Source organism: Oncorhynchus kisutch, linkage group LG5 (genome assembly GCF_002021735.2).
Source record: "Oncorhynchus kisutch isolate 150728-3 linkage group LG5, Okis_V2, whole genome shotgun sequence".
Classification (NCBI taxonomy): Eukaryota; Metazoa; Chordata; class Actinopteri; order Salmoniformes; family Salmonidae; genus Oncorhynchus; species Oncorhynchus kisutch.
Genome location: NC_034178.2, coordinates 48,928,303 through 48,952,626, shown reverse-complemented (window position 1 = coordinate 48,952,626; position 24,324 = coordinate 48,928,303). Strand labels below are relative to the sequence as shown.

Sequence of the window (24,324 nt, the reverse complement as noted above, 5' to 3'; positions counted from 1 at the left end):
CCGTCCAGAGTAGTGATGCTGGACGGGCGAGCAGTTGCAGGCAGTGTTCGATTGAATAGCATGCATTTAGTTTTACTTGCATTTAAGAGCAGTTGGAGGCCACGGAAGGAGACTTGTATGTCATTGAAGCTCGTCTGGAGGTTTGTTAACACAGTGTCCAAAGACGTAGTATACAGAAGTATACAGAATGGTGTCGTCTGCGTAGAGACGGATCAGAGAATTACCATCAGCAAGAGCGACATCATTGATGTATACAGAGAAGAGAGTCGTCCCGAGAATTGAACACTGTGGCACGCCCATAGAGACTGCCATAGGTCCGGACAACAGCCCTCCGATTTGACACACTGAACTCTATCAGAGAAGTAGTTGGTAAACCAGGCGAGGCAATCATTTGAGAAACCAAGGCTGTCGAGTCTGCCAATAAGAATGTGGTGATTGACAGAGTCCAAAGCCTTGGCCAGGTCGATAAATACAGCTGCACAGTACTGTTTCTTATCAATGGTTTAGGACCTTGAGCGTGGCTGAGGTGCACCCATGACCAGCTCTGAAACCAGATTGCATAGCGGAGAATGTACGGTGGGATTCGAAATGGTCGGTAATCTGTTTGTTAACTTGGCTTTCGTATACCTTAGAAAGGCAGGGTAGGATAGATATAGGTCTGTAGTAGTTTGGGTCTAGACTGTCATCCTCTTTGAAGAGGAGGATGACCGCGGCAGCTTTCCAATATTTGGGAATAGAAAGAGAGGATACGAAAGAGAGGTTGAACAGGCTAGTAATAGTAATAGGGGTTGCAACAATTTCTGCAGATAATTTTAGAAAGAGAGTGTCCAAATTGTTTAGCCCAGCTGATTTATAGGGGTCCCAATTTTGCAGCTCTTTCAGAACATCAGCTATCTGGATTTGGGTGAAGGAGAAATGGTGGGAGCTTTGGCGGGTTGTTGTGGAGGGTGCCAGGCAGTTGACCGGGTAGGGGTAGCCAGGTGGAATGCATGGCCAAGCCATAGAGAAATGCTTATTGAAATTCTCAATTATCGTGGATTTATCGGGGCTCAAGTTTTTTTGTTTTTCTAGATTTGGGCTCTAGTTTTTTTTGCCAGTCCTGTCTGGTCCAGCGACGGTGGTTTTTGTGCCCATAGGCTACATTGTTGCTGGTGATGTCTGGTGAGGATCTGCCTACAACAGGCCTACAAGCCTTCAGTCCAGCCTCTCTCAGCCTATAGTCTGAGCACTGATGGAGGGATTGTGCGTTCCTGGTGTAACTCGGGCAGTTGTTGTTGCCATCCTGTACCTGTCCCGCAGGTGTGATGTTCGGATGTACAAATCCTGTGTTGTTATACGTGGTCTACCACTGCGAGGACGATCAGTTGTCCATCCTGTCTCCCTGTAGCGCTGTCTTAGTCATCTCACAGTATGGACATTGCAATTTATTGCCCTGGCCACATCTGCCTGCCTGTCTGTCTGTCTGTTTGTCTGTCTGTAAGTGGTCTGTGTGAGATGAGATGACCAGGGCTATCAGGCTAAAGCAGTGTGCTCCACTGCACACTTTGGCTGCACAGGCTGGCTCACACCGTGCCTCTCTCCCCATTCCACAGCCAAGCCACCCTAAGAATGCTCTGTAGAACACACACCAGTTTGTGTCTGTGTGTTGACATTTCCTCTCATTTGTGCACTGTTCCTCACCACAATGTTTTTCCTCAGACGCTCTGTATTTTAACCCCCCTAGCCCTCACCCCTTTCCAGACCTGCTCAGGTCCTGGTAATGAAGTGACATTAATGCAGCCGCAGGAGGTTAATCAATTCGGTTTCAACTTAATTGCCTGGAGAAGTTTTTATATAACCATCTAAAATGGCAGCCGTACACAAAACTACTGCATTGGTGCTTCAGCAGTGTCCTGGAAACAACTTCTAGGAAGCACAGGTTGAGTTTAACCTCTCTAGGGTATGTGAGATGCTAGCGTCCCACCTGGCCAACATACAGTGAGATTGCAGAGCGCCAAATTAAAATACAGAAATACTCATTATAAAAATTCAGAAAAGATACAACTATTTTACATAGGTTTAAAGATTAAGATCTTGTGAATCCAACCAGATTCTCAATCCCAACCAGATTGTGAATCCAACCAGATTTAAAAAATGCATACCTTACAATTATTTTAGAACATAGCCCAGCAGACAAATCATTACAAACAGTAACCAGTAACCAGCCAAGGCAGGGTCCACTCATTCAGACTGCTCTTACTCCCTCATTTTTCAGAATACAAGCCTGAAACAATTTATAAAGACTGTTGACATCTAGTGGAAGGCATAGGAACTGCAATTTGAGTCCTAAGTCAATGGATACTGTAATGGCATGGAATAGAAAAACTACAACAAAAACAAAAAAAATCCAACTTCCTGAAAGGGTTTTTCTCAGGTTTTTGCCTGCCAAATCAGTTCTGTTATACTCACAGACATGTTTTCTATCAAAATCTACTAATTATATGCATATCCTATCTTCTGGGCCTGAGTAGAAGGTAGTTTAATTTGGGCACGCTTTTCATCCAAAATTCCAAATGCTGCCCCCTACCCTAGAGAAGTTAACGACCGTAGGGTAATGACATTTCCTCTGATGTCTGTGATGTCTTTATTACTAGTTTAAAGATTGTACATCCACACTAGAAACTATCTGTCTATCAGAAGCCAGGATTCTTGCATTTGTGAATGCTATTTCCATTAACCTTCAATAAAGCCTTGGTTGAAATTCCTGAACAATATGGTGCTTGTGCTGCGTTTCCATGCTGCAGCTGTGGGCCCTTTTCCTGATTTTCGGTAGGAAATCACAGAGGAAGATAAAACATCTCAGATTAAGTGAGATTTATGACTTGAGGGAGCTACAACATGGAGTTGTAGAGCAGGTCCTCTCTAACCTGGGCCTGGCCTGGTCTGGGCTGACTGTTTAATTCCACTCTCTCTTTCCCCGGCCCTCTGCTCTCTGGCTGCAGTCATGCTCAGCACACATTACTACAACGCCCTGCAGCTACCATTATGGAATTATTTTCTGTGGCGAGGTCAAAGTTCAGGGATCTCCTACATCCTGGTATTGTTCTCTGAGGTCATTCTGCTCTCTGTTGAGACTGACAGACATAGTCCACTGACTTTATAATTCCTGTCCTGGCCTGGGACTTTGTAGTGGTCTCATTGAGCAAGTGTCTTGCGGTGGTGGTGGCAGTGGGGGTTTAGGCTAGGTGGTGATAATGTTGATGTATCATCCCAAGGTCAGGGTTGAAGTGGTCCATCCTTATTAAGGATCGGCATGAGTAATCGAGTACTGAACGGATGTCAAAAATCTGTCTTTAACCAGTGATCACTTTTTATACAAATACTGTAAAACTAGACATTGTTAATGTGCTTTAACTGTAGTGTCCCATTTGTACATGTGCATTTGTGGGACACAACAAAAAAGAAACCTAGCCTAGCATCACACAGTTCTGCTCCCTAAATTTCCTTTCCCTTTCATGTCTCACTCACTCAATTGCGTTACGACCTCTCCTTCTACACATGCCTGCTGTGTGCTCCTACAGGAATCGTATCTAACTGATGAGATACACAAGCTACATTCCTTGCCAAATGCCAACATTTGTATCACAAATTCAAAATGGACAGGTTGCCTGAAGTATGGAAATATGTGTTCCGACAATGAGATGCAGTTCTGGAATCATTTTTGCTGAGGCTACTTTGCGGTTATTACTAGTTACCACAGCCACAAAGTCAACATTGGCTATACATTAGTTTGATAAAGACAGAGCGTATTTTCATTAGAATCACTACAGATGTCCTGGCAATAATTCATCCACATGCAGTGTTCAATTTAGAATTGTTAATCCATTCCAAGGACACGGCATAATAAACTCAATCGAACGTCTGTATATCGAAAAGAAGACAGATTTTGGTTTGTAACCTTGAAAAATGTGTCTTTCATCTTGCCAAATTTAACCCTGTTTCATATGATCACTCTTTAAGAATATCTGTTCCAGGGCACAATTTACCCAGCGTCGTCCGGGTTAGGAGAGGGTTTGACCGGCAGGGATGTTCTTGTCCCATCGCGCTCTAGCAATTCCTGTGGTGGGCTGGGCACAATGCACGCTGACACGATCGCCAGGTGAAAGGTGTTTCCTCAGACACATTGGTGCGGCTGGCTTCTGGGTTAAGTGGGCGTTGTGTCAAGAAGCAGTGCGGACACACGGCTCTTGACCTTCGCGTCTCCTGAGTCCCTACGGGAGTTGACGAGATGTGTTACTACCAATTGGATACCACGAGTAAAGAAGAATAACTGGTCCAGACGTGAGATGTGAACGACTTCAAACTAAAATAGGTGGGGTGGGGAATTAAGAGTGTCTTGTCTGCTAAATTAACAAAACAAGGCTATGCCATTGCAAAGGCATCTGCAAGCAAGTGTCACACTGCTGAGCTTACTTCCTTTTTGAAGATTATGTTCCAAGATATAACATAACCAGTTGATATTACAGTTTCAATAAATGAATATTTTTTTTATTGATTGTGATATTAGGATTCATTATCTGTAAAGGTTATGATAAATTAGGCATTGTTGCAAGGGATTTCAGACAACTTAGTCCTCAAGAGGCAATTCATTTAGCAGCAGTCAAAAGTACATACAGACAAATTCACATATTAAAATTGAAAAACACAATAACAGAAAAATATTTACAGAATAATTACAAACAAGTCGGCAGGATAAGTGGCAAGTCTTAAAATGTCTGGCATTTGCATGACAAAGTGCAAGTGCTTAAAGTTCAAATAAATCCAACATTGACTGTGGTTTAGACATTCCTGCCAAACTAAATATATGATTATTGGAGATTTGACATTGGTTAAGATATGGGCATGAGACAGCAGAGCCAAGCTGAGGTCCATGAAATCTTATCTACTTCCTATTGAACTGGTGGGAGGTCATCTACAATATAAACTGAAGGACATGTTTTATATTAGTAAGAGTTTACCGGCATGCAAATTGCACCTCAGTACAGTATTTCAAGCATACCTTCAGAGAAGCATTCATACTATACTAGGGTAGGGCGGTGTCCATATTTTCATACCGTCGTACCTTCTTGTTTTTGTGCTGTTGTCTGTGCCCAATAATGTTTGTAACATGTGTTGTGCTGCTAACATGTTGTGCTGCTGCCATGTTGCTGTCATGTGGTGTTGCTACCATGCTGTGTTGTCATTTGTTGCTGCCATGCCATGTTGTTGTCTTAGGTCTCACTTTATGTAGTGTTGTGGTGTCTCTCTTGTCGTGATGTGTGTTTTGTTCTATATACACTACCGTTCAAAAGTTTGGGGTCACTTAGAAATGTTCTTGTTTTTGAAAGAAAAGCACATTTTTTCTCCATTAAAATAACATCAAATTAATCAGAAATACAGGGTAGACATTGTTAATGTTGTAAATGACTATTGTAGCTGGAAACTGAATATTTTGTATGGAATATCTATATAGGCGTACAGAGGCCCATTATCAGCTCAGCAACCATCACTCCTGTGTTCCAATGGCACGTTGTGTTAGGTAATCCAAGTGTATCATTTTAAAAGGCTAATTGATCATTAGAAACCCTTCTGCAATTATGTTAGCACAGCTGAAAACTGTTGTTCTGATTAAAGAAGCAATAAAACTGTCCTTCTTTAGACTAGTTGAGTATCTGGAGCATCAGCATTTGTGGATTTGATTACAGGCTCAAAATGGCCACAAACAAATACCTTTCTTCTGAAACTCGTCAGTCTATTCTTGTTCGGAGAAATGAAGGCCAGCGTCCTGGAGTCGCCTCTTCACTATTGACTTTGAGACTGGTGTTTTGCAGGTACTATTTAATAAAGCTGCCAGTTGAGGACATGTGAGACATCTGTTTCTCAAACTTTAATCAGCACAACAGTTTTCAGTTTCAATAATTGCAAAAGGGTTTTCTAATGATCAATTAGCCTTTTAAAATGATAAACTTGGATTAGCTAACACAACATGCCATTGGAACACAGGAGTGATGGTTGCTGATAATGGGCCTCTGTACGCCTATGTAGATGTTGGATTAAAAATCAGCTGATTCCAGCTACAATAGTCATTTACAACATTAACAATGTCTACACTGTATTTCGGATCAATTTTATATTTTAATGGACTAAAAATGTGCTTTTCTTTCAAAAACAAGGACATTTCTGAGTAACCCAAACTTTTGATGGTAGTGTATATATTTTTTTTAATCCCCTAACAATGCAGGAGGCCTTTTGCCTTTTGGTAGGCCGTCATTGTAAATACATATTTTTTTTTTTTTTAACTGACTTGCCTAGTTAAATAAAGGTTAAATATATATTTGAATATGTACAGTTTCTGTACCATACATACCAGGGTATATGGTATTACCAGAAGTGCACAAATAAATATCTATTTATTCTTATTTTTGATGCACAAAACAATTTAGGCAACAGGGATCTTGGTCCAGGAGGGGATTGACTGTCTCTGCTGTAACCAAGAAGCTTGGTCTTGATATCTAGCCTCTTAGCTAGCAAGTTAGCCAACCAAATGCATAGCTTGATCCCTAAACAGGAAATAATTTATTTGACACATCTTAGATTTCTGATAGATATACTTAACTTAAGCAGTGGCTGTAGTCCCCAACCCTCCCAATAAATGTTTTTATTTTTAACAGTATTGAAAAGCATACTGTCAGCATTTTGAAATACCCCGGTATACGGTATAAGTGGTATATCGCCCAAGCCTTTCTGAGTGCATTCTCTATTGCAGACTTATTCACTGGACACACAAGTTACAGCCACACAGACCTACAGTTTCATCAATACAGAGAAGGCTGTTCAGGGATAAACAAGTGCTTGTGGATTGTTGCCTCTCCACAAAGGCCCATCTGTCTGCATGCTTAACTGCATAATGAATGAAGCCTGTGACTCCAATAACTTTCAGGGAGAGACAGTAACACTGCCTCATCACTTCGGCTTGCCAGAAAAGTCACATTATTTTAAAGTGCAGTAGTAATTGGATTGGTACGATCATTTGACATCGATTTATGCTGTGGAGACACACGATAGTTGATGATCAACTCAAAGATTGTGCAGAGCTAAAAATAAAATGGCATTCTTGACACTCTTTGTTTGAAAAAACATTTACTAGAGTACTGATTGCTGAACTTGAATGTAATGTATAATGTGGCCTGCATCCGGCACTGATGATCTTACTGTTAGGTATTTGTGCTGAATTGGAATTTTTGCTCAGGTATCAAACTCAGCGTATGGTAGTTAACCCCCAGATGAAGTGATGTAAATAGACAAAAGGGCTACTCTGTCACGGTCGCTGGAATAATTATCAGACCAAACTGCAGTGCAGTTTATGGTTTCCACATAATAGTTATTAGAAAACGCACAAAACAAACAAACAATGACTACAGAGGTGCTACGTGCACTAACTCAAAACAATATCCCATAAAACACAGGCGGAAAAAAATGCTACTTAAATATGATCCCCAATTAGAGACAACGATAGCCAGCTGCCTCTAATTGTGAATCATACCAAACACCAACATAGAAAAACTAAACTAGAACCCCACATAGAAAATAATAACTAGAAAACCCCCCCAGTCACGCCCTGACCTACTATAACCATAGAAAAACAAAGGCTCTCTATGGTCAGGGCGTGACAGTTGTAGGATAAATGTTGTTCAGTATGTAGCTTCTCTCCATCATATGTAATTTTGGTAGAATTGCCTCAGCTATTTCTGTCTCAGCCCTATCTCGAGAAATGGAAACACGTGTAGAAAAGAAAATGCTGCTTGCCGTGTGTAATTTCTGCATTGCCTAATCAAACAACCGTGTCAAAGCCAATAAAATTGTACCCTTCAATTAAAGGTTGGTTATTCTTATGGCCTACATCTAATTAGTAGAGCTCTTGTTCATTTTGGGGACTTGAATTACCGCTATCTTCCCTCCCTCTATCCCCAACACTGGGTGTAGTCCGTGCTTATTATCCACACAAACGCTTGAACAAGTAAACCAACAACACTGTTTGAAATTCAAATTTTAATTTCAAATAGGGTGCTCACAGACTCAAACAAGCTCCTTTTTTTCTAATTACTTGATTGCTTTCAGAATTGGGCCACAGCCAATAATAAAGCAGTTTACATTTGATCTCATGGATTCCTTTTCATTCCATAAATCATTGATGTTTACACATAATCCAGAATGTTTAATTTTTGATTCTGTTAAAAGGTCCAATTTGGGAAAGGGGTCTTTGAACTGATGTCATGCTGGCTACAATACTTGTTTTGGTACTGTTCAAAAGGGCAAAGCATCGTCTGTAACTGCAGGTCAGAATTCACAGCATTCCTCCTCTTCACAGATTGCAAAGAACCACTGAGGGTACAGACACTTTAAATAAACCACAGCGGAGGTGCAAAACGAAGAATCGGGAATATACGGGAATAATTGTGCAATTGCTCATGGTTTCTAAGAGGCGAGGGCACACTTCTGGCATGCGTGACCAAGTTTCAATCGTCTGTCACCGCTGCAGCTGCTGGTTCACAGTCCCCTGTTTTCCATGAGTGTTTTAAAAAGTGCTCCCTGCCATTCATGTGAATCAGTGTCAGCTTTTTCTGGGGCGTTTCTCCCAGCTCTGCTCGTTTTGCCACTGGATAGCCTACGTGCTGAGAGGGAAAACGCGAGAATGATAGAAATTAATGGAAATAAAGGAGGAAAAACTGTCTGTCCTTTGTTCTGGGAAAGGCTCACAATCACAGGAAGTATGGAATGTGTGTGTTGTAGTAGTAGTAGCCGGGCATCTCCAGGGATGGTACTAGTTATAGGAGACCTCTATGAAGGCTCTTGCAGGCCGCCATATAAAGAGCCTTTAATACATACTTATGACACATGAAAAAGCTTTGATCCCGCATGCTGAATACAGGATACTCATGAGGTCAAGGCTTTCTCTTTCTGTTGGCTAGTGATACCACCTTTCAATCCGGTAGCTAGTTAGTAATACTATACACTATATTCATATTTCCCTTTTATTCCATTTGTTTACTGTAGCTCTTTTATTCAGATCAGAAAGAGGAATCTCAGGTTTGCTGGTTTGTTCTGTAAAATAGGTCAGTCTTTGTTCTTTTGTCGAGGCAGAGTTGGATCTCAATGACAACACTACAAAGCCGATGAAGACTCAGGTTTCTCTCCTGGGTACAGACCAGCATCAAGGATGTGCAGTGAGACTGCTAGTGTCAGGTTCCCCTCATAGATGCTGGTTGCTTCTGATACAGGATTTAGTCCAAGCGAGGGTTTGATGCACCTACTTACTCATTGACAGCAGTTTGATTATAGGTCCACTGCTGTAGGGCTTCCTGATGCCAGTTCTCACACAACTCATCTTAGTTCAGCTCAGCTCTGGAGCCATTACACTACATTATATTCAGCATGCGGTCGGTCGGGTCTCATCTTCCTAAAGAGATGTTCAATAGCCCAGGGTGGAAGTAGGGTTAACACAGTCTGTTTGAAAACAGAAAAGACTACTACACTACAACTCAGGGACCAACAACATTAAGCTTACAGCTCTTTCAGACATGTGTGGTGCTGATTGACAGCTTTGCTTGAGGGTTGTTAGAGAGAAACACGTTAACACAGTGAGCTGCTTGGAAATATGTGACCAGACATTTCATGGCTGTTAGGTGTGCAAGGTGAAAACCGTTATTTTTCAGCCAACTTTTGGTATTTTATTAGGAGCCCCATTAGCTGTTGCGAAAGCAGCAGCTACTCTTCCTGGAGTCAACACAAAACATGGAACATGACATAACAAAGAGCATTAATAGACAGAACAACTCAAGGACAGAACAACATATTTTTTAAAAATGGCACACATAACCTACAGTGTGCATGTCAGAGCTGTGTGTAAGTTGACTATGTAAACAATTTGGAATTTTCAACACATAAATGTTTCTTATAAAATGAATAAGTGATACAGTTAATACAGTTAGCCAAGATAGGCTGGCATGCATAGTATTTATATCAGCCCTCTGATTACAATAAAGAGCAAGACGTGCTGCTCCATTATGGGCCATCTGCATCTTAACAAGGTCTTTCCTTTCAGCATTTGACCACATTTTTTTTATTTTTTTATTTATTTATTTATTTACCTTTATTTAACTAGGCAAGTCAGTTAAGAACATATTCTTATTTTCAATGACGTCCTGGGAACAATGGGTTAACTGCCTGTTCAGGGGCAGAACGACAGATTTGTACCTTGTCAGCCCGGGGGTTTGAACTCGCAACCTTCCGGTTACTAGTCCAACGCTCTAACCACTAGGCTACGCTGCCGCCCTGGACAATAATCAAGATTAAACAAAACTAGAGCCTGCAGGACTTGGTTGGAGTCAAAACAGCAGAGCATCTCTTTATTATGGACAGACCTCTCTCTCAATTGAATCTATATATTTTGAATTATTTAAGGAGTCACATGTGAGGCCATGTGCTAAGCAGAGTGAGTAAGGTAGTGAAGTAAACAACCGAAGATTTCAAGACTAACAGTGGTGAAAGTAGTAGTAGAAATACACTTTATCTAGACCTTGGCCTATATCCCAATCTGACTTTGGTGCAGGTCATGTTGTTCTTCACATTACTGTCTAAGGTAAACACACACTATATCAAATAAATCTATGTTTATTTGTTACATGCACAGGATACAGAAGGTGTAAACGGTACAGTGAAGTGGTAACTTGCATATTTACATAGTAGCAATATCTAAAATATACTACATGACCAAAGGTATGTGGAAACCTGCTCGTCAAAAATCTCCTTCCAAAATCATGGGCATTAATATGGAGTTGGTTTCCCCTTTGCTGCTATAACAGCCTCCACTCTTCTGGGAAGGTTTTCAACTAGATGTTGGAACATTGCTGCGGAAACTTGCTTCCATTCAGTCACAAGAGTATTAGTGAGGTAGGATTGGTCTGCTACATGGCAGACCAATCCGAACTCATCTCTCAGCATGTCCAGTTCATCCATTATCTCAGCCAATCACCGCTAGCGGGACACTTCCTTTCTTTTTCCATGGCTAAACCAACTGGGCTTGAAATTCTTATGCTTTGAAGTAATGACGTGCGCCATACGCCTAATCTCTTGAAACGGGTCACATTTTGTCAAACACTATTTTTTCCAACAGTTTGCTAAGAGCTGACAACAAGCTGATAGGTCTGCTGTTAGAACCAGTAAAGGCCACTTTACCACTCTTGGGTAGCGGAATTACTTTGGCTTCCCTCCAGGCCTGAGGGCAAACACCTTCCTCTAGACTCAGATTAAATACATGACAGATAAGAGTGGGCATAGAGTCAGATACAATCCTCAGTAGCTTTCCATCTAAGTTGTCAATGCCAGGTTTGTCATTATTGATCGATAAGAATCATTTCTCCACCTCTCCCACACTAACTTTACAAAATATTCACTTACAAAGCTATTGGCAGCAATTTGAGGGAAAACATGCCCGGTTTAAAAAACAAGAAACTGTGAGTGTTAATGAGATTTCGCTGCCATCCGTAACCTATTTCACAGTTGGAAAATAATCCTTGGCACAAATATCATAACAGAATTATTATAAACCCATAATAAGATAAAGTATTAAATGTCTCTTTTGCACTTTTTTAAAATCCCTTTTGAATAAACCCACTATGATTTGGGGTGGTGTAAAACAGCAAATACATGAACTCTTCTGAGATATATGGTTTCAGAGACGTTTGTGGAGCACGTGTCAACAAAGATAGAAAACATAGTGAAGAAAGGGTTGATTGAATCCCTCCCCATACCTTGATCTGTTGGAGATGATGACCCTGTTATGACTGATTGACTCTTGCCAACTTTATGTTTTGTGTTTTGATACACAGAGATCCGTAACCAGCTGGTGGAGCAGTTCAAATGCCTGGAGCAGCAGTCCGAGTCTCGTATCCAGCTGCTGCAGGACCTGCAGGACTTCTTCCGCCGCAAGGCTGAGATCCAGCTGGAGTACTCCCGCAGCCTGGAGAAACTGGCCGAGCGATTCTCCAACAAGATCCGCAGCTCCAGAGAACACCACCAGTTCAAGTGAGTTTCCCTCCCTGCAGAGATGAGACGACAACATGGCGAGAGACCACCTAGCTTCAAACTGAGACAAACATTTAAACTACATCTGAGGGAGAGAGTGTGTGTGCGGGCGTGTGTTTGTGGGTCTACTTGCCTTGCAAACACGTGTCTACTCTGTTTGTGTGTGTGCTTGGGTGAATTTATTTTTAAATTGCCTGAGAGCGTGTGAACTTAGAGTACACATGAAGTTACCCTGAACAAAAATTAAACCAACATGCAACAATTTAATTTCATGTAAGGAAATCAGTCAATTAAAATTAATTAATTAGGCCCTGATCTATGGATTTCACTTGACTGGGAATACAGATATGCATCTGTTGGTCACAGATACCTTTAAAAAAAAGTAGGAGCGTGGATCAGAAACCCAGTCAGTATCTGGTGTGACCACCATTTCCCTCAGGCAGCGCGACACATCTCCTTCACATAGAGTTGATCAGGCTGTTGATTGTGGCCTGTGGAATGTTGTCCCACTCCTCTTCAATGGCTGTGCGAAGTTGCTGGCTATTGGAGGGAACTGGAACATGATGTCCTACACGTTGACCCAGAGCATATCAAACATGCTCAATGGGTGACATGCACAGGAGGTTGGCGGGACCTTAATTGGGGAGGACTGGCTTGTAGTAATGGCTGGAGCGGAATAGGGGAATGGTATCAAATACATCAAACACATGGTTTGATGCCTTTCCATTTACTCCATTCCAGACATTATTATGAGCTGTCTTCCCCTCAGCAGCCTCCACTGGTGACATGTCTGGTCAGTGTGCAGACCATGGAAGAACTGGGACATTTTCAGCGTCCAGGAATTGTGTACAGATCCTTTCAACATGGGGCAGAGCATTATCGTGCTGAAACATGAGGTGATTGTGGAGGATGAATGGCACGACAATGGGCCTCAGGATCTCGTCATTAAAATAGCCATCGATAAAATGCGATAGTGTTCATTTTCCGTAGCTCATGCCTGCCCATACCATAAGGCCACCGCCGTCATGGGGCACACTGTTCACAACCTTAACATCAGCAAACTGCTCGCCCACACAACGCCATACACGCTGTCTGCCATATGCCCAGTACAGTTGAAACTGGGATTCATCTGTGAAGAGCACACTTGTCCAGCGTGCCAGTGGCCATCGAAAGTGAGCATTTTCCCACTGAAGTCGGTTACGACGCTGAACTGCAGTCAGGTCAAGACCCTGGTGAGGATGACGAGCACGCAGATGAGCTTCCATGAGACGGTTTCTGCCAGTTTGTGCAGTAATTCTGTAGTTTCATCAGCTGTCCGGGTGGCTTGTCTCAGACGATCCTGCAGGTGAAGAAGCCGGATGTGGAGGTCCTAGACTGGTGTGGTTCAACATGGTCTGTGGTGTGTTAGGTCAGTTGGACATACTGCCAAATTCTCTAAAATTACATTGGAGGTGGCTTATGGTAGAGAAATTAGCTTTAAATTATCTGCCAACAGTTCTGGTGGACATTCCTGCAGTCAGCATTCCAATTGCACGCACTCTCAAAACTTGAGACATCTGTGTTGTGTGACAAAACTGCAAAATTTAGAGTGGCCTTTTATTTTCTCCAGCACAAGGTGCACCTGTGTAATGATAATGCTATTTAATCAGCTTCTTGATATGCCACACCTGTCAGGTGGATGGATTATCTTGTCAAATGAGAAATGGTCACTAACAGGGATGTAAACAAATTTGTGCAAACATTTTTGAGAAATATGCTTATTTAAAAAAATTAAATACTTTTTTTTAGGGGTAGATCAGCTTTAATATTGCAGATAGATTATGGATTCCATCAATATTATTGTCTGCATCACTTCCAATCCCCCATATATTTTGGGGTAAATATATACAGTACAAGTCAAAAGTTTAGACACACCTACTCATTCCAGGGTTTTTCGATAAAAAACTACAACTATTTTCTGCATTGTAGAATAATAGTGAAGACATCAGAACTATGAAATAACACAAATGGAATCATGTAGTAACCAAAAAAGTGTTAAACAAATAAAAATATATTTGAAATTTGAGATTCTTCAAAGTAGCCACCCTTTGCCTTGATGACTGCTTTGCACACACTTGGCATTCTCTCAACCAGCTTCATGAGGTAGTCACCTGGAATGCATTTCAATTAACAGGTGTTAAAAGGTCATTTGTGGAATTTCTTTCCTTCTTAATGTGTTTGAGCCAATCGGTTGTGTTGTGACATGGTAGGGGTGGTATACAGAAGATAGCCCTATTTGGTAAAAGACCAAGTCTATATTATGGCAATAACTGTCCAAATAAGCAAAGATAAATGACAGTCCATCATTATCATGAAGGTCAGTCAATCCAGAACATTTCAAGAACTTTTGAAAGTTTCTTCAAGTGCAGTCACAAAAACCATCAAATGCTATGATGAAACTGGCTCTCATAGGACCACTACAATAATAGAATACCTAGAGTTACTTCTGCTGTAGAGGATAAGTTCATTAGAGTTAACTGCACCTCAGATTGCAGCCCAAATAAATTCTTCACAGAGTTCAAGTAACAGACAAATCTCAACATCAACTGTTCAGAGGAGACTGTGAATCAGGCCTTTCATGGTCAAATTGCTGCAAAGAAACCACTACTTAAGGACAACAATAATAAGATGAGACTTGCTTGGGTCAAGAAACACGAGCAATGGATATTAGACCGGTGGAAATCTGTCCTTTGGTCTGATGAGTCCAAATTTGAGATTTTTGGTTCCAACTGCTGTGTCTTTGTGAGACTCAGAGCAGGTGAACAGATTATTTCCGCGTGTGTGGTTCCCACCGTGAAGCATGGAGGAGGAGGTGTGATGGTGTTGGGGTGCTTTGCTGGTGACACTGTCAGAGAACTGGAAGGAAAGGCAGCCAAAGGAGGAATTGGGGTGACTAGTGAAATATACCTGCTGGAGCGCGTGCTACAGGTGGGTGCTGCTATGGTGACCAGTGAGCTGAGATAAGTCGGGACTTTACCTAGCAAATACTTATAGATGACCTGTGGCCAGTGGGTTTGGCGACGAGTACGAAGCGAGGAGCAGCCAATGAGAGCGCACAGGTCGCAGTGGTGGGTAGTATATGGGGCTTTGGTGACAAAACAGATGGCACTGTGATAGACTGCATCCAATTTGTTGAGTAGAGTGTTGAAGGCTATTTTGTAAATGACATCGCCGATGTCGAGAATCAGTAGGATAGTCAGTTTTACGAAGGTATGTTTGGCAGCATGAGTGAAGGATGCTTTGTTGCAAAATTCTAGATTCTAGATTTAATTTTGGATTGGAGATGTTTCATGTGAGTCTGGAAGGTGAGTTTACAGTCTAACCAGACACCTAGGTATTTGTAGTTGTCCACATATTCTAAGTCAGATCCGTCCAGAGTAGTGATGCTGGACGGGTGGGCAGGTGCGGGCAGTGATCGGTTGAAGAGCATGCATTTAGTTTTACTTGCATTTACGAGCAGTTGGAGGCCACGGAAGGAGAGTTGTATGGCATTGAAGCTTGTCTGGAGGTTAGTTAACAAGAAGGGCCAGAAGTATACAGAATGGTGTCGTCTGCGTAGAGGTGAATCAGAGAATCACCAGCAGCAAGAGCGACATCATTGATGTATACGGCCTGAGAATTGAACCCTGTGGCACCCCCATAGAGACTGCCAATACTTATTTTCCACCATAATTTGCAAATAAATTCATAAAAAATCCTACAATGTGATTTTCTGGATTTTTTTCTCATTTTGTCTGTCATAGTTGAAGTGTACCAATGATGAAAATTACAGGCCTCTCATCTTAAATGGGAGAACTTGCACAATTGGTGGCTGACTAAATACTTTTTTGCCCCACTGTATATTGGTTCCTAACTTCCCTGAAAAGTTGCATATCACGGGGGCTATTCGATGCTAATGCAGTATGCCACAGGATGTTTTTGTGCTGGTCAAGGGCAGTCAGTTCTGGACTGAACCAAGGGCTATATCTTTTTGAACTCTGCTGTGATTTCACAGAAATTCTGAACCTTTCTATTCTCATAAATTCTACAGATTGTAAATTAAAGATAAACATTTTTGCTAAGAGTTTTATATTATTTATTGATTTGACTATGACTTTTTAAATCACCCAGCAGTGCTATTTGCAGAGTTAGCTCCAGGTAAATGTTGCACATCTTCAGCCATTCCTGAACCTGCGACCAAAAACAAGCTACATATAGACATTACCAAAACAAATGATTTAATGCTTCGGTCTCTTCGCAGCAAAATCTGCAGAGCTGGGATGGTTGTATCCCCCATATATATAACATTCTATAAGTTGCAAGAAGTTTGTATAATAATTTAAATATAAAAACTCTACATTTTGAATACAGCGTAGTTTTGTGTATCAGTTCATGGAAACACTTCCCAACTATTTTGCTATCTATATGGCACAGATGTCATTTATTTTGTATGGAACTGGTATACTTTTTTATTTATTACAATTTTCTTTAAACAATTTTGGTCTTTAATGCAGGGCCGACAGACAAGTTCCATACTTTCTCCCACATCAGAGGGCCTCTTCCATTTTTGCGATAATGCTGCAAATAGTTGGTTGTAATTTTGAGTAGAGCAGACATTTCCGTATATTTTTATTCGCTGCATGTGTGACATAACTACACCAGTCCTATTTATGATATAATTTACAAAGATTATACAGTTTGTTTTCCTAGGAATATATATTTTATAAACAATTAGCATATTTGATTTTAACCATAATATTTGTTGTAATATTTGTTCTCTCTTTTCTGGTGGATTAAACTGAAATTGCTACCAACTTCCTATGACTGTTTTAAAAATAGCAATATTTTTGGGATTTTTTCACTTTCAAATAACCAAAAGTGAAAGGTTGTAATCTGAATAAAGGGGAAAATGCAATTTTTGAACATGAGGTGAAACATTCTTACTAATATGCTTGAGAACCTGTTCGGACTTAAGTATAGCTTGTATGACTGAAGCCTTCAGTGAGAGATCTATGCTTTCATATTTAATCATTTCTTCCCTCCGATTTCATATTAATGATATAAATAGGCCCGTTGAATTTTGTCTTGCTTACCTTTCCAAATAAAATTAAATGCAGCAATGCTGGCAGCACTCATTCGTCTATTTCCCAAAGACAACCTCTGGATATGATGCTGAGCACTCAACTTCTTTGGTCGACCATGGCGAGGCCTGTTCTGAGTGGAACCTGTCCAGTTAAACCGCTGTATGGTCTTGGCCACTGTGCTGCAGCTCAGTTTCAGGGTCTTGGCAATCTTCTTATAGCCCAGACCATCTTTATGTAGAGCAACTATTATTTTTTTCAGATCCTCAGAGAGTTCTTTGCCATGAGGTGCCATGTTGAACTTCCAGTGACCAGTCAGTGTGAGCGATGACACCACATTTAACACACCTGCTCCCCATTCACACCTGAGTCCTTGTAACACTAACGAGTCACATGACACCGGGGAGGGGAAATGGCTAATTGGGCCCAATTTGGACATTTTCACTTAGGGGTGTACTCACTTTTGTTGCCAGCTGTTTAGACATTAATGGCTGTGTGTTGAGTGTGTTGAGTTATTTTGAAGGGACAGCAAATTTACACTGTTATACAAGCTGTACAGTCACTACTTTACATTGTAGCAAAGTGTCATTTCTTCAGTGTTGTCGCATGAAAAGATATACTCAAATATTTCCAAAAATGTGAGGGGTGTACTCACTTTTGTGATATACTGTACTTCTTTAATTAAAGAAAGAACACTGAACAAACTAATCAAAACAACAAACCGAACCGCGAAGCTTAAATGGCTACTGCAGACAGGCAACTAAACGTAGAATAAGAACCCACAAACTACCCAAGGAATATGGCTACCTAAATATGGTCCCCAATCAGAGACAACGATAAACAGCTGCCTCTGAGAACCAATCTAGGCAACCATAGACAAACACCTAGACTTGCAAAATCCCCTAGACATACAAAAAACCCTAGACAATACAAAAACTAAACAAACCACCCTCATCACACCCTGACCTAACCAAAATAATAAAGAAAACAAAGATAACTAAGGTCAGGGAGTGACAATATGACGATAGAGGTCAACCATGTTTTACTCCTCTTGACAATTTAATACCTTCTGAGAAGTAGACATTATTTACTATTTTACACCTAGGGTTACTATGCATAACCTTAACCCCATTGTATGACATATTCTCCAAAATGGAAATATTCCAGTCGTACTTTATCAAAAGCCTTTTCAAAGTCAGCTATGAATACCAGGCCTGGTTTCCCAGATTTTTCATAGTGTTCTATTGTTTCCAGTATTTGTCTTAAATTAAGATGAATAATAATCCAACCATACCTTTTTAATTCTTAGCTTTTTGTGCATATGGAACATTTCTGGGATCTTTTATTTCAGCTCATGAAACACGGGACCAACACTTCACATGTTGTGTTTATATTTTTGTTCAGTACACATCCATCCTTGCCAAGTTTTTATTCCCAGATCTTATACTACTCCATCCTGTCTCTTTCTCATCGTAATCTTTCCAAAACCGACTCCTGCTGCGTTTTAGGTTCACTCTCTGATTGGATAGCCTTAGGATATAAACATCCTTCTTAGAATATGCAAGTGAAAAAGATTTTTCCTCTTTATTCCTTAGAAATCTCAAACCATCCAAAGGAGATAAAAAAATAATTTCATTCTGGATGAAACCTCCATTTTAATTGGCACTCCAGAATCTCCATATAATGCTCCTCTTCCTGTAGTTCTGGGCTGAGGGAGTCACAGCCAGCCAGGCCTTCACCAGTATTATCCTATAGGGTCCAGGCACGGCCGCGGCCATGCATGCTAAAACAATGGGCCTTGTTTCCCATTACATCAATGGATAACTTGATTATTCTCTGCCATGGTGGGCTGCCAGTGATAGATTTGCAGCTTGCTAGCCAGCCCCAGCCTTCACACTGCAGCATTTGATTACAGTGCAGTCGTATGCTGCAAAATGTACTCCTCATTCTCTATCTATACAGTATGAACTGTACTCCCAACTTTTGAATATAATAGCAAGCTACACTTTAACACATTCTAAAGGTTAGCTAGGTTAATATGATAACAGTGATCATAACAGTAGTTATGAAGCTTTGCATGTCAGTGCAGGCAATAGAGTAGAGGGTGTGTTTCAGAGGGCTTTGAATCATCCATTGAGTTCAGGCCATGTGGAATTGGATGGGGATTTGACTCAGTAATTGAGGCCAGCTGTTCTAGAGGAGGCAGCCTGCACCAGGGTCCCCAAGGCTAGGCAGGCAGTAAACAGGCCTGTACTGCTGCAGACACTTTGGCTTAGCCAACACACTTGCACTGACTGTACAGTATATCTTCTAGTAGACCAATCCAAACAGTTGTTGAAGAGCAGGCAGCAGCCACACAGTTCTTACCAGACTCTGCATCTCATCTCCCTCTGCCACCTCAATGCCTTCGCCAAGGCTGTCTCAACCACTGTACTCCCTCATAGGGCTGCAGTGTAAAGCATCCATCTACAAGTCTGTAGCCGCAGAGTCTTTGGCTGTGTGTAGTTATCACACAGGATATTTGTGTGTTAACACTTTGATTACACACACTTCTTTATGAGGGCCACATCTGACTCTACGGATAGCTACTTTATTAAGGTAAACATTTACTTTCTATGCCTGTGATACAGTGCCCTGCGAAAGTATTCGGCCCCCTTGAACTTTGCGACCTTTTGCCACATTTCAGGCTTCAAACAGAAAGATATAAAACTGTATTTTTTGGTGAAGAATCAACAACAAGTGGGACACAATCATGAAGTGGAACGACATTTATTGGATATTTCAAACTTTTTTAACAAATCAAAAACTAAAAAATTGGGCGTGCAAAATTATTCAGCCCCTTTACTTTCAGTGCAGCAAACTCTCTCTAGAAGTTCAGTGAGGATCTCTGAATGATCCAATGTTGACCTAAATGACTAATGATGATAAATACAATCCACCTGTGTGTAATCAAGTCTCCGTATAAATGCACCTGCACTGTGATAGTCTCAGAGGTCCGTTAAAAGCGCAGAGAGCATCATGAAGAACAAGGAACACACCAGACAGGTCCGAGATACTGTTGTGAAGAAGTTTAAAGCCAGATTTGGATACAAAAAGATTTCCCAAGCTTTAAACATCCCAAGGAGCACTGTGCAAGCGATAATATTGAAATGGAAGGAGTATCAGACCACTGCAAATCTACCAAGACCTGGCCGTCCCTCTGAACTTTCAGCTCATACAAGGAGAAGACTGATCAGAGATGCAGCCAAGAGGCCCATGATCACTCTGGATGAACTGCAGAGATCTACAGCTGAGGAGGGAGACTCTGTCCATAGGACAACAATCAGTCGTATATTGCACAAATCTGGCCTTTATGGAAGAGTGGCAAGAAGAAAGCCATTTCTTAAAGATATCCATAAAAAGTGTTGTTTAAAGTTTGCCACAAGCCACCTGGGAGACACACCAAACATGTGGAAGAAGGTGCTCTGGTCAGATGAAACCAAAATTGAACTTTTTGGCAACAAAACGGCATGAGCAACACAGCTCATCACCCTCACACAACATCCCCACTGTCAAACATGGTGGTGGCAGCATCATGGTTTGGGCCTGCTTTTCTTCAGCAGGGACAGGGAAGATGGTTAAAATTGATGGGAAGATGGAAGGAGCCAAATACAGGACCATTCTGGAAGGAAACCTGATGGAGTCTGCAAAAGACCTGAGACTGGGACGGAGATTTGTCTTCCAACAAGACAATGGTCCAAAACATAAAGCAAAATCTACAATGGAATGGTTCAAAAATAAACATATCCAGGTGTTAGAATGGCCAAATCAAAGTCCAGACCTGAATCCAATCGAGAATCTGTGGAAAGAACTGAAAACTGCTGTTCACAAATGCTCTCCATCCAACCTCACTGAGCTTGAGCTGTTTTGCAAGGAGGAATGGGAAAATATTTCAGTCTCTCGATGTGCAAAACTGATAGAGACATACCCCAAGCGACTTACAGCTGTAATCACAGCAAAAGGTGGCGCTACAAAGTATTAACTTAAGGGGGCTGAATAATTTTGCACGCCCAATTTTTCAGTTTTTGATTTGTTAAAAAAGTTTGAAATATCCAATAAATGTCGTTCCACTTCATGATTGTGTCCCACTTGTTGTTGATTCTTCACACAAAAAATACAGTTTTATATCTTTATGTTTGAAGCCTGAAATGTGGCAAAAGGTCGCAAAGTTCAAGGGGGCCGAATACTTTCGCAAGGCACTGTATCTTAAAATGAACTCACTAAGTGTAATTCACTCTGGATATGAGTGTCTGCTAAATTACTCAAATGTAAAACAGCTTCATTTGGACTCCATTAAGCCAACCAAATTCAACCATAAAAACGTTTGACCAATTAGCATTGACAGTGGCCTTGTTAAAGACCCTCACATCGTAAGTAAATTCTGGGCACAACGTCTACTGTATATACAGTTGCAGTATCTATCACCCACGTATGTAATATGGATACTTGTCTTTTACCCTGTTCTTACTGTCTCATTCGTTTTAACACAAACAAGCTCCAACTCTCAGTTTTTGGCTCTCTGTGGATATTTCTGAGTTGTGAGGTAACCCCAGCAGCCCAGCTCTCTGTGGAAGGATAGGTAATGAACAGCATAACCCCGTCCGCTGCCTAGCAACTCATGTATGGCAGTCCGCTGCCTCTGCTCTGCACTGCACAACACTATGGGAAATGAAAAGTGCACAGTTAAAGACTCTGGTTGGCCTGGCCAGGGCAGACGTCCACATTGAGCTGCTGTTTGTACAGTGTGGGTTAAACCAACAGGACAAGGGCAGCCCTTGTCCTGTTGGTTTAACCCACACTGTACAAACACGGCTTTATGAGCCGAGTTTATGATAGCAGTCACTGATACAATGCCCAACACCACTGTAGTTTACAGCTGCTCTGCCATGAGGCTGTCTGTCTGCTCGGTCTCATCTTGGCTCGTCTACATTAACAAATCATGCAGCTCTAGTATCTATCATTAGACTGATTAAGATGAGGGTGAAGTATCCCATCACTCCCCCTCTGATTGGACCACATGAAAGGAGAAGCTGAGGGCATAAGTATGCAATAAATCCCTGCAGCTCATCTAGACTCAGACCTACACTCTTTGAAAAAGGGTTCCAAAAGTATTCATAAGCTGTCCCCATAGGGTACCCCGTTTTGGTTCCAGATAGAACCCTTTTTGGATCTGTGGAAAGGGTTCTACATGGAAAAAAAAAGTTATTCAAAGGGATCTTCTATGGGGACAGCCGAAGAACACTTTTAGGTTCTAGATAGCACCTTTTTTTCTAAGAGTGTACTGCTCCAGCCTACCAGGGTCTCTGCTTGAGATCTGTCAGTCTGGTCCCAGTCAACCCACCCAACCCACCAACCACCAGAAGTCTATTTTCTATTCCATTAAATGGTGGCCTCACTGTAAGAGAGTGGGCGAGGGCTTGTCTCTGCCCTTTAGATGGTGCTTGTCTTTTTCATTTTTTTGCATATAGCTAGATCTACACAACAGATGACATGAGATTTGGACTCATCTTGACATTAGACGACTTAGAGATCAAATCAACTTTGATTGTGGAGTGAACTATCACTTTAAACCATTGTGTTTGTGGGGCTTCAGGCACTTCCTATTGCTCATTAAATGGTCTTCAATGTCTATGAGACAGACAAAAGACATTGATTGAGGAAACGTTTCAGGATGAATCATTAAATGGGGATTTTAATCACACCCGATTAAATTAAAATGGCTGAATATGGTCAGTCAAAACAGGGATTAGAAATAATCAACAGCAAGCCATTAGAAAGCAGCTCATGTAATATTGAAAGGAAACATAACCTGTCTGAGAGAGATAAGATAAAGCTTCCAATAACATCCAATCCTGTGTGTTATTGTGTGACCGTGTGTGTGTCTGTGTGTGTGACCGTGTGTGTGCCTGCCTGCGTATGTGTGTTAGTGCATGTGTTGTGTGTATGTGTGGCCGTCTGTGTGGGTGTAAGAGGTCATCATTAATGATTGCCCTGGTATCGCGCTGAGCCAGACTGTCTCCTCCATGCTCGTTCTGCTTAAATACAATCACTCTGGTGGCCTCTTATTTGTCTTAACCCCGTTCCATCTGATGTTGCTGCCTGCAATCTCTGTCCAGCTGCCTGTCTGTCTGCAAAACACAAAAACATGTACCAGTTACTGCAAAACATGAAAGACTGACTATACATGATTTTTCATTATCAATAAGAACTGTACTGTTTCGTACTAAAAACCAAACCATCCTGTATTATGTAGCTACATACTATGGGCTACAGCCCATAACTCTATGTTCTATTGATTGCCTTTGACATTTAATCTAATATCACATTTCTTAATTGGTCCAAATACCGACCCCTTCAGCAATGTAAAATGTATCCTATGTCTTTATGGATGTTATTTGATAAAAGGATTTCAGATAACTCAATCAGCAAGGAAGCCTGATTAAGCTTTAGTCTGAACGGCTGATAATTCATGTGCTGTATTCATGATCATGTGCCAGTGATTCCTTCACTAATTATTCATAAGCTTATGAGGGCATCAACGTCCAAGTGACTCCCAGAAGAATGCTATGTGTTATGCATGGGGTTGCTAGGTTGGCGTACTTGCCTTTGGGTCAGAGGCAGTCCCAGGGCTGCCAATCTGCATTCCCCCAAATGGATTAGAATGAATATTCCTTAGTATAGACTCCAGTATGTTCTGTACATCATATTCTGTATACAGATAGTATTGAACCAGTGCATTTCTAACCTCCGGACATAAATAAGAACCATACGTCCTCTGATCTATGTGCCCACCAGTCCTCCCCAGCACACTGACTGTACAGCCCCTCATTATCTGTACAGCGGCCATCACTGAGTCTTTCCCCAGTGTTGTAGTGGGGTCAGAGCAGGACAGGGGTTCAATGTTAAACTATGTCCCTGTCAGAGAAAGGCTAGGTGTGTTCAGAGCAAACATCAAACTCCTCTCCAAGGGAAAGTGGGAGAGGCCTTTAGTCCCATATCCCTTAGGTTTACTGCTGGATGAGGAAACTATCAGCAGCACCAGGTAGGGTGTGTGTGTGTGTTTGTGTGTGTGTGTTTCAGGCCA

General features: G+C 41.4%; 1 protein-coding gene across 3 annotated transcripts in view; it reads left to right on the top strand.

The window, feature by feature from the left end:
* srgap3 (SLIT-ROBO Rho GTPase activating protein 3) overlaps positions 1-24,324 on the top strand; it is a 122,929-nt gene that overhangs the window by 28,282 nt on the left and 70,323 nt on the right. For all 3 annotated transcript variants that reach the window (XR_004210048.1, XM_031825238.1, XM_020483521.2), the window contains exon 2: positions 11,907-12,102. Coding sequence is in view for 2 of the 3 variants with exons in the window: in XM_031825238.1 (XP_031681098.1) it covers positions 11,907-12,102 (196 nt within the window). In the remaining variant the exon portion in view is untranslated. The remainder of the gene's footprint in view (positions 1-11,906; positions 12,103-24,324) is intronic.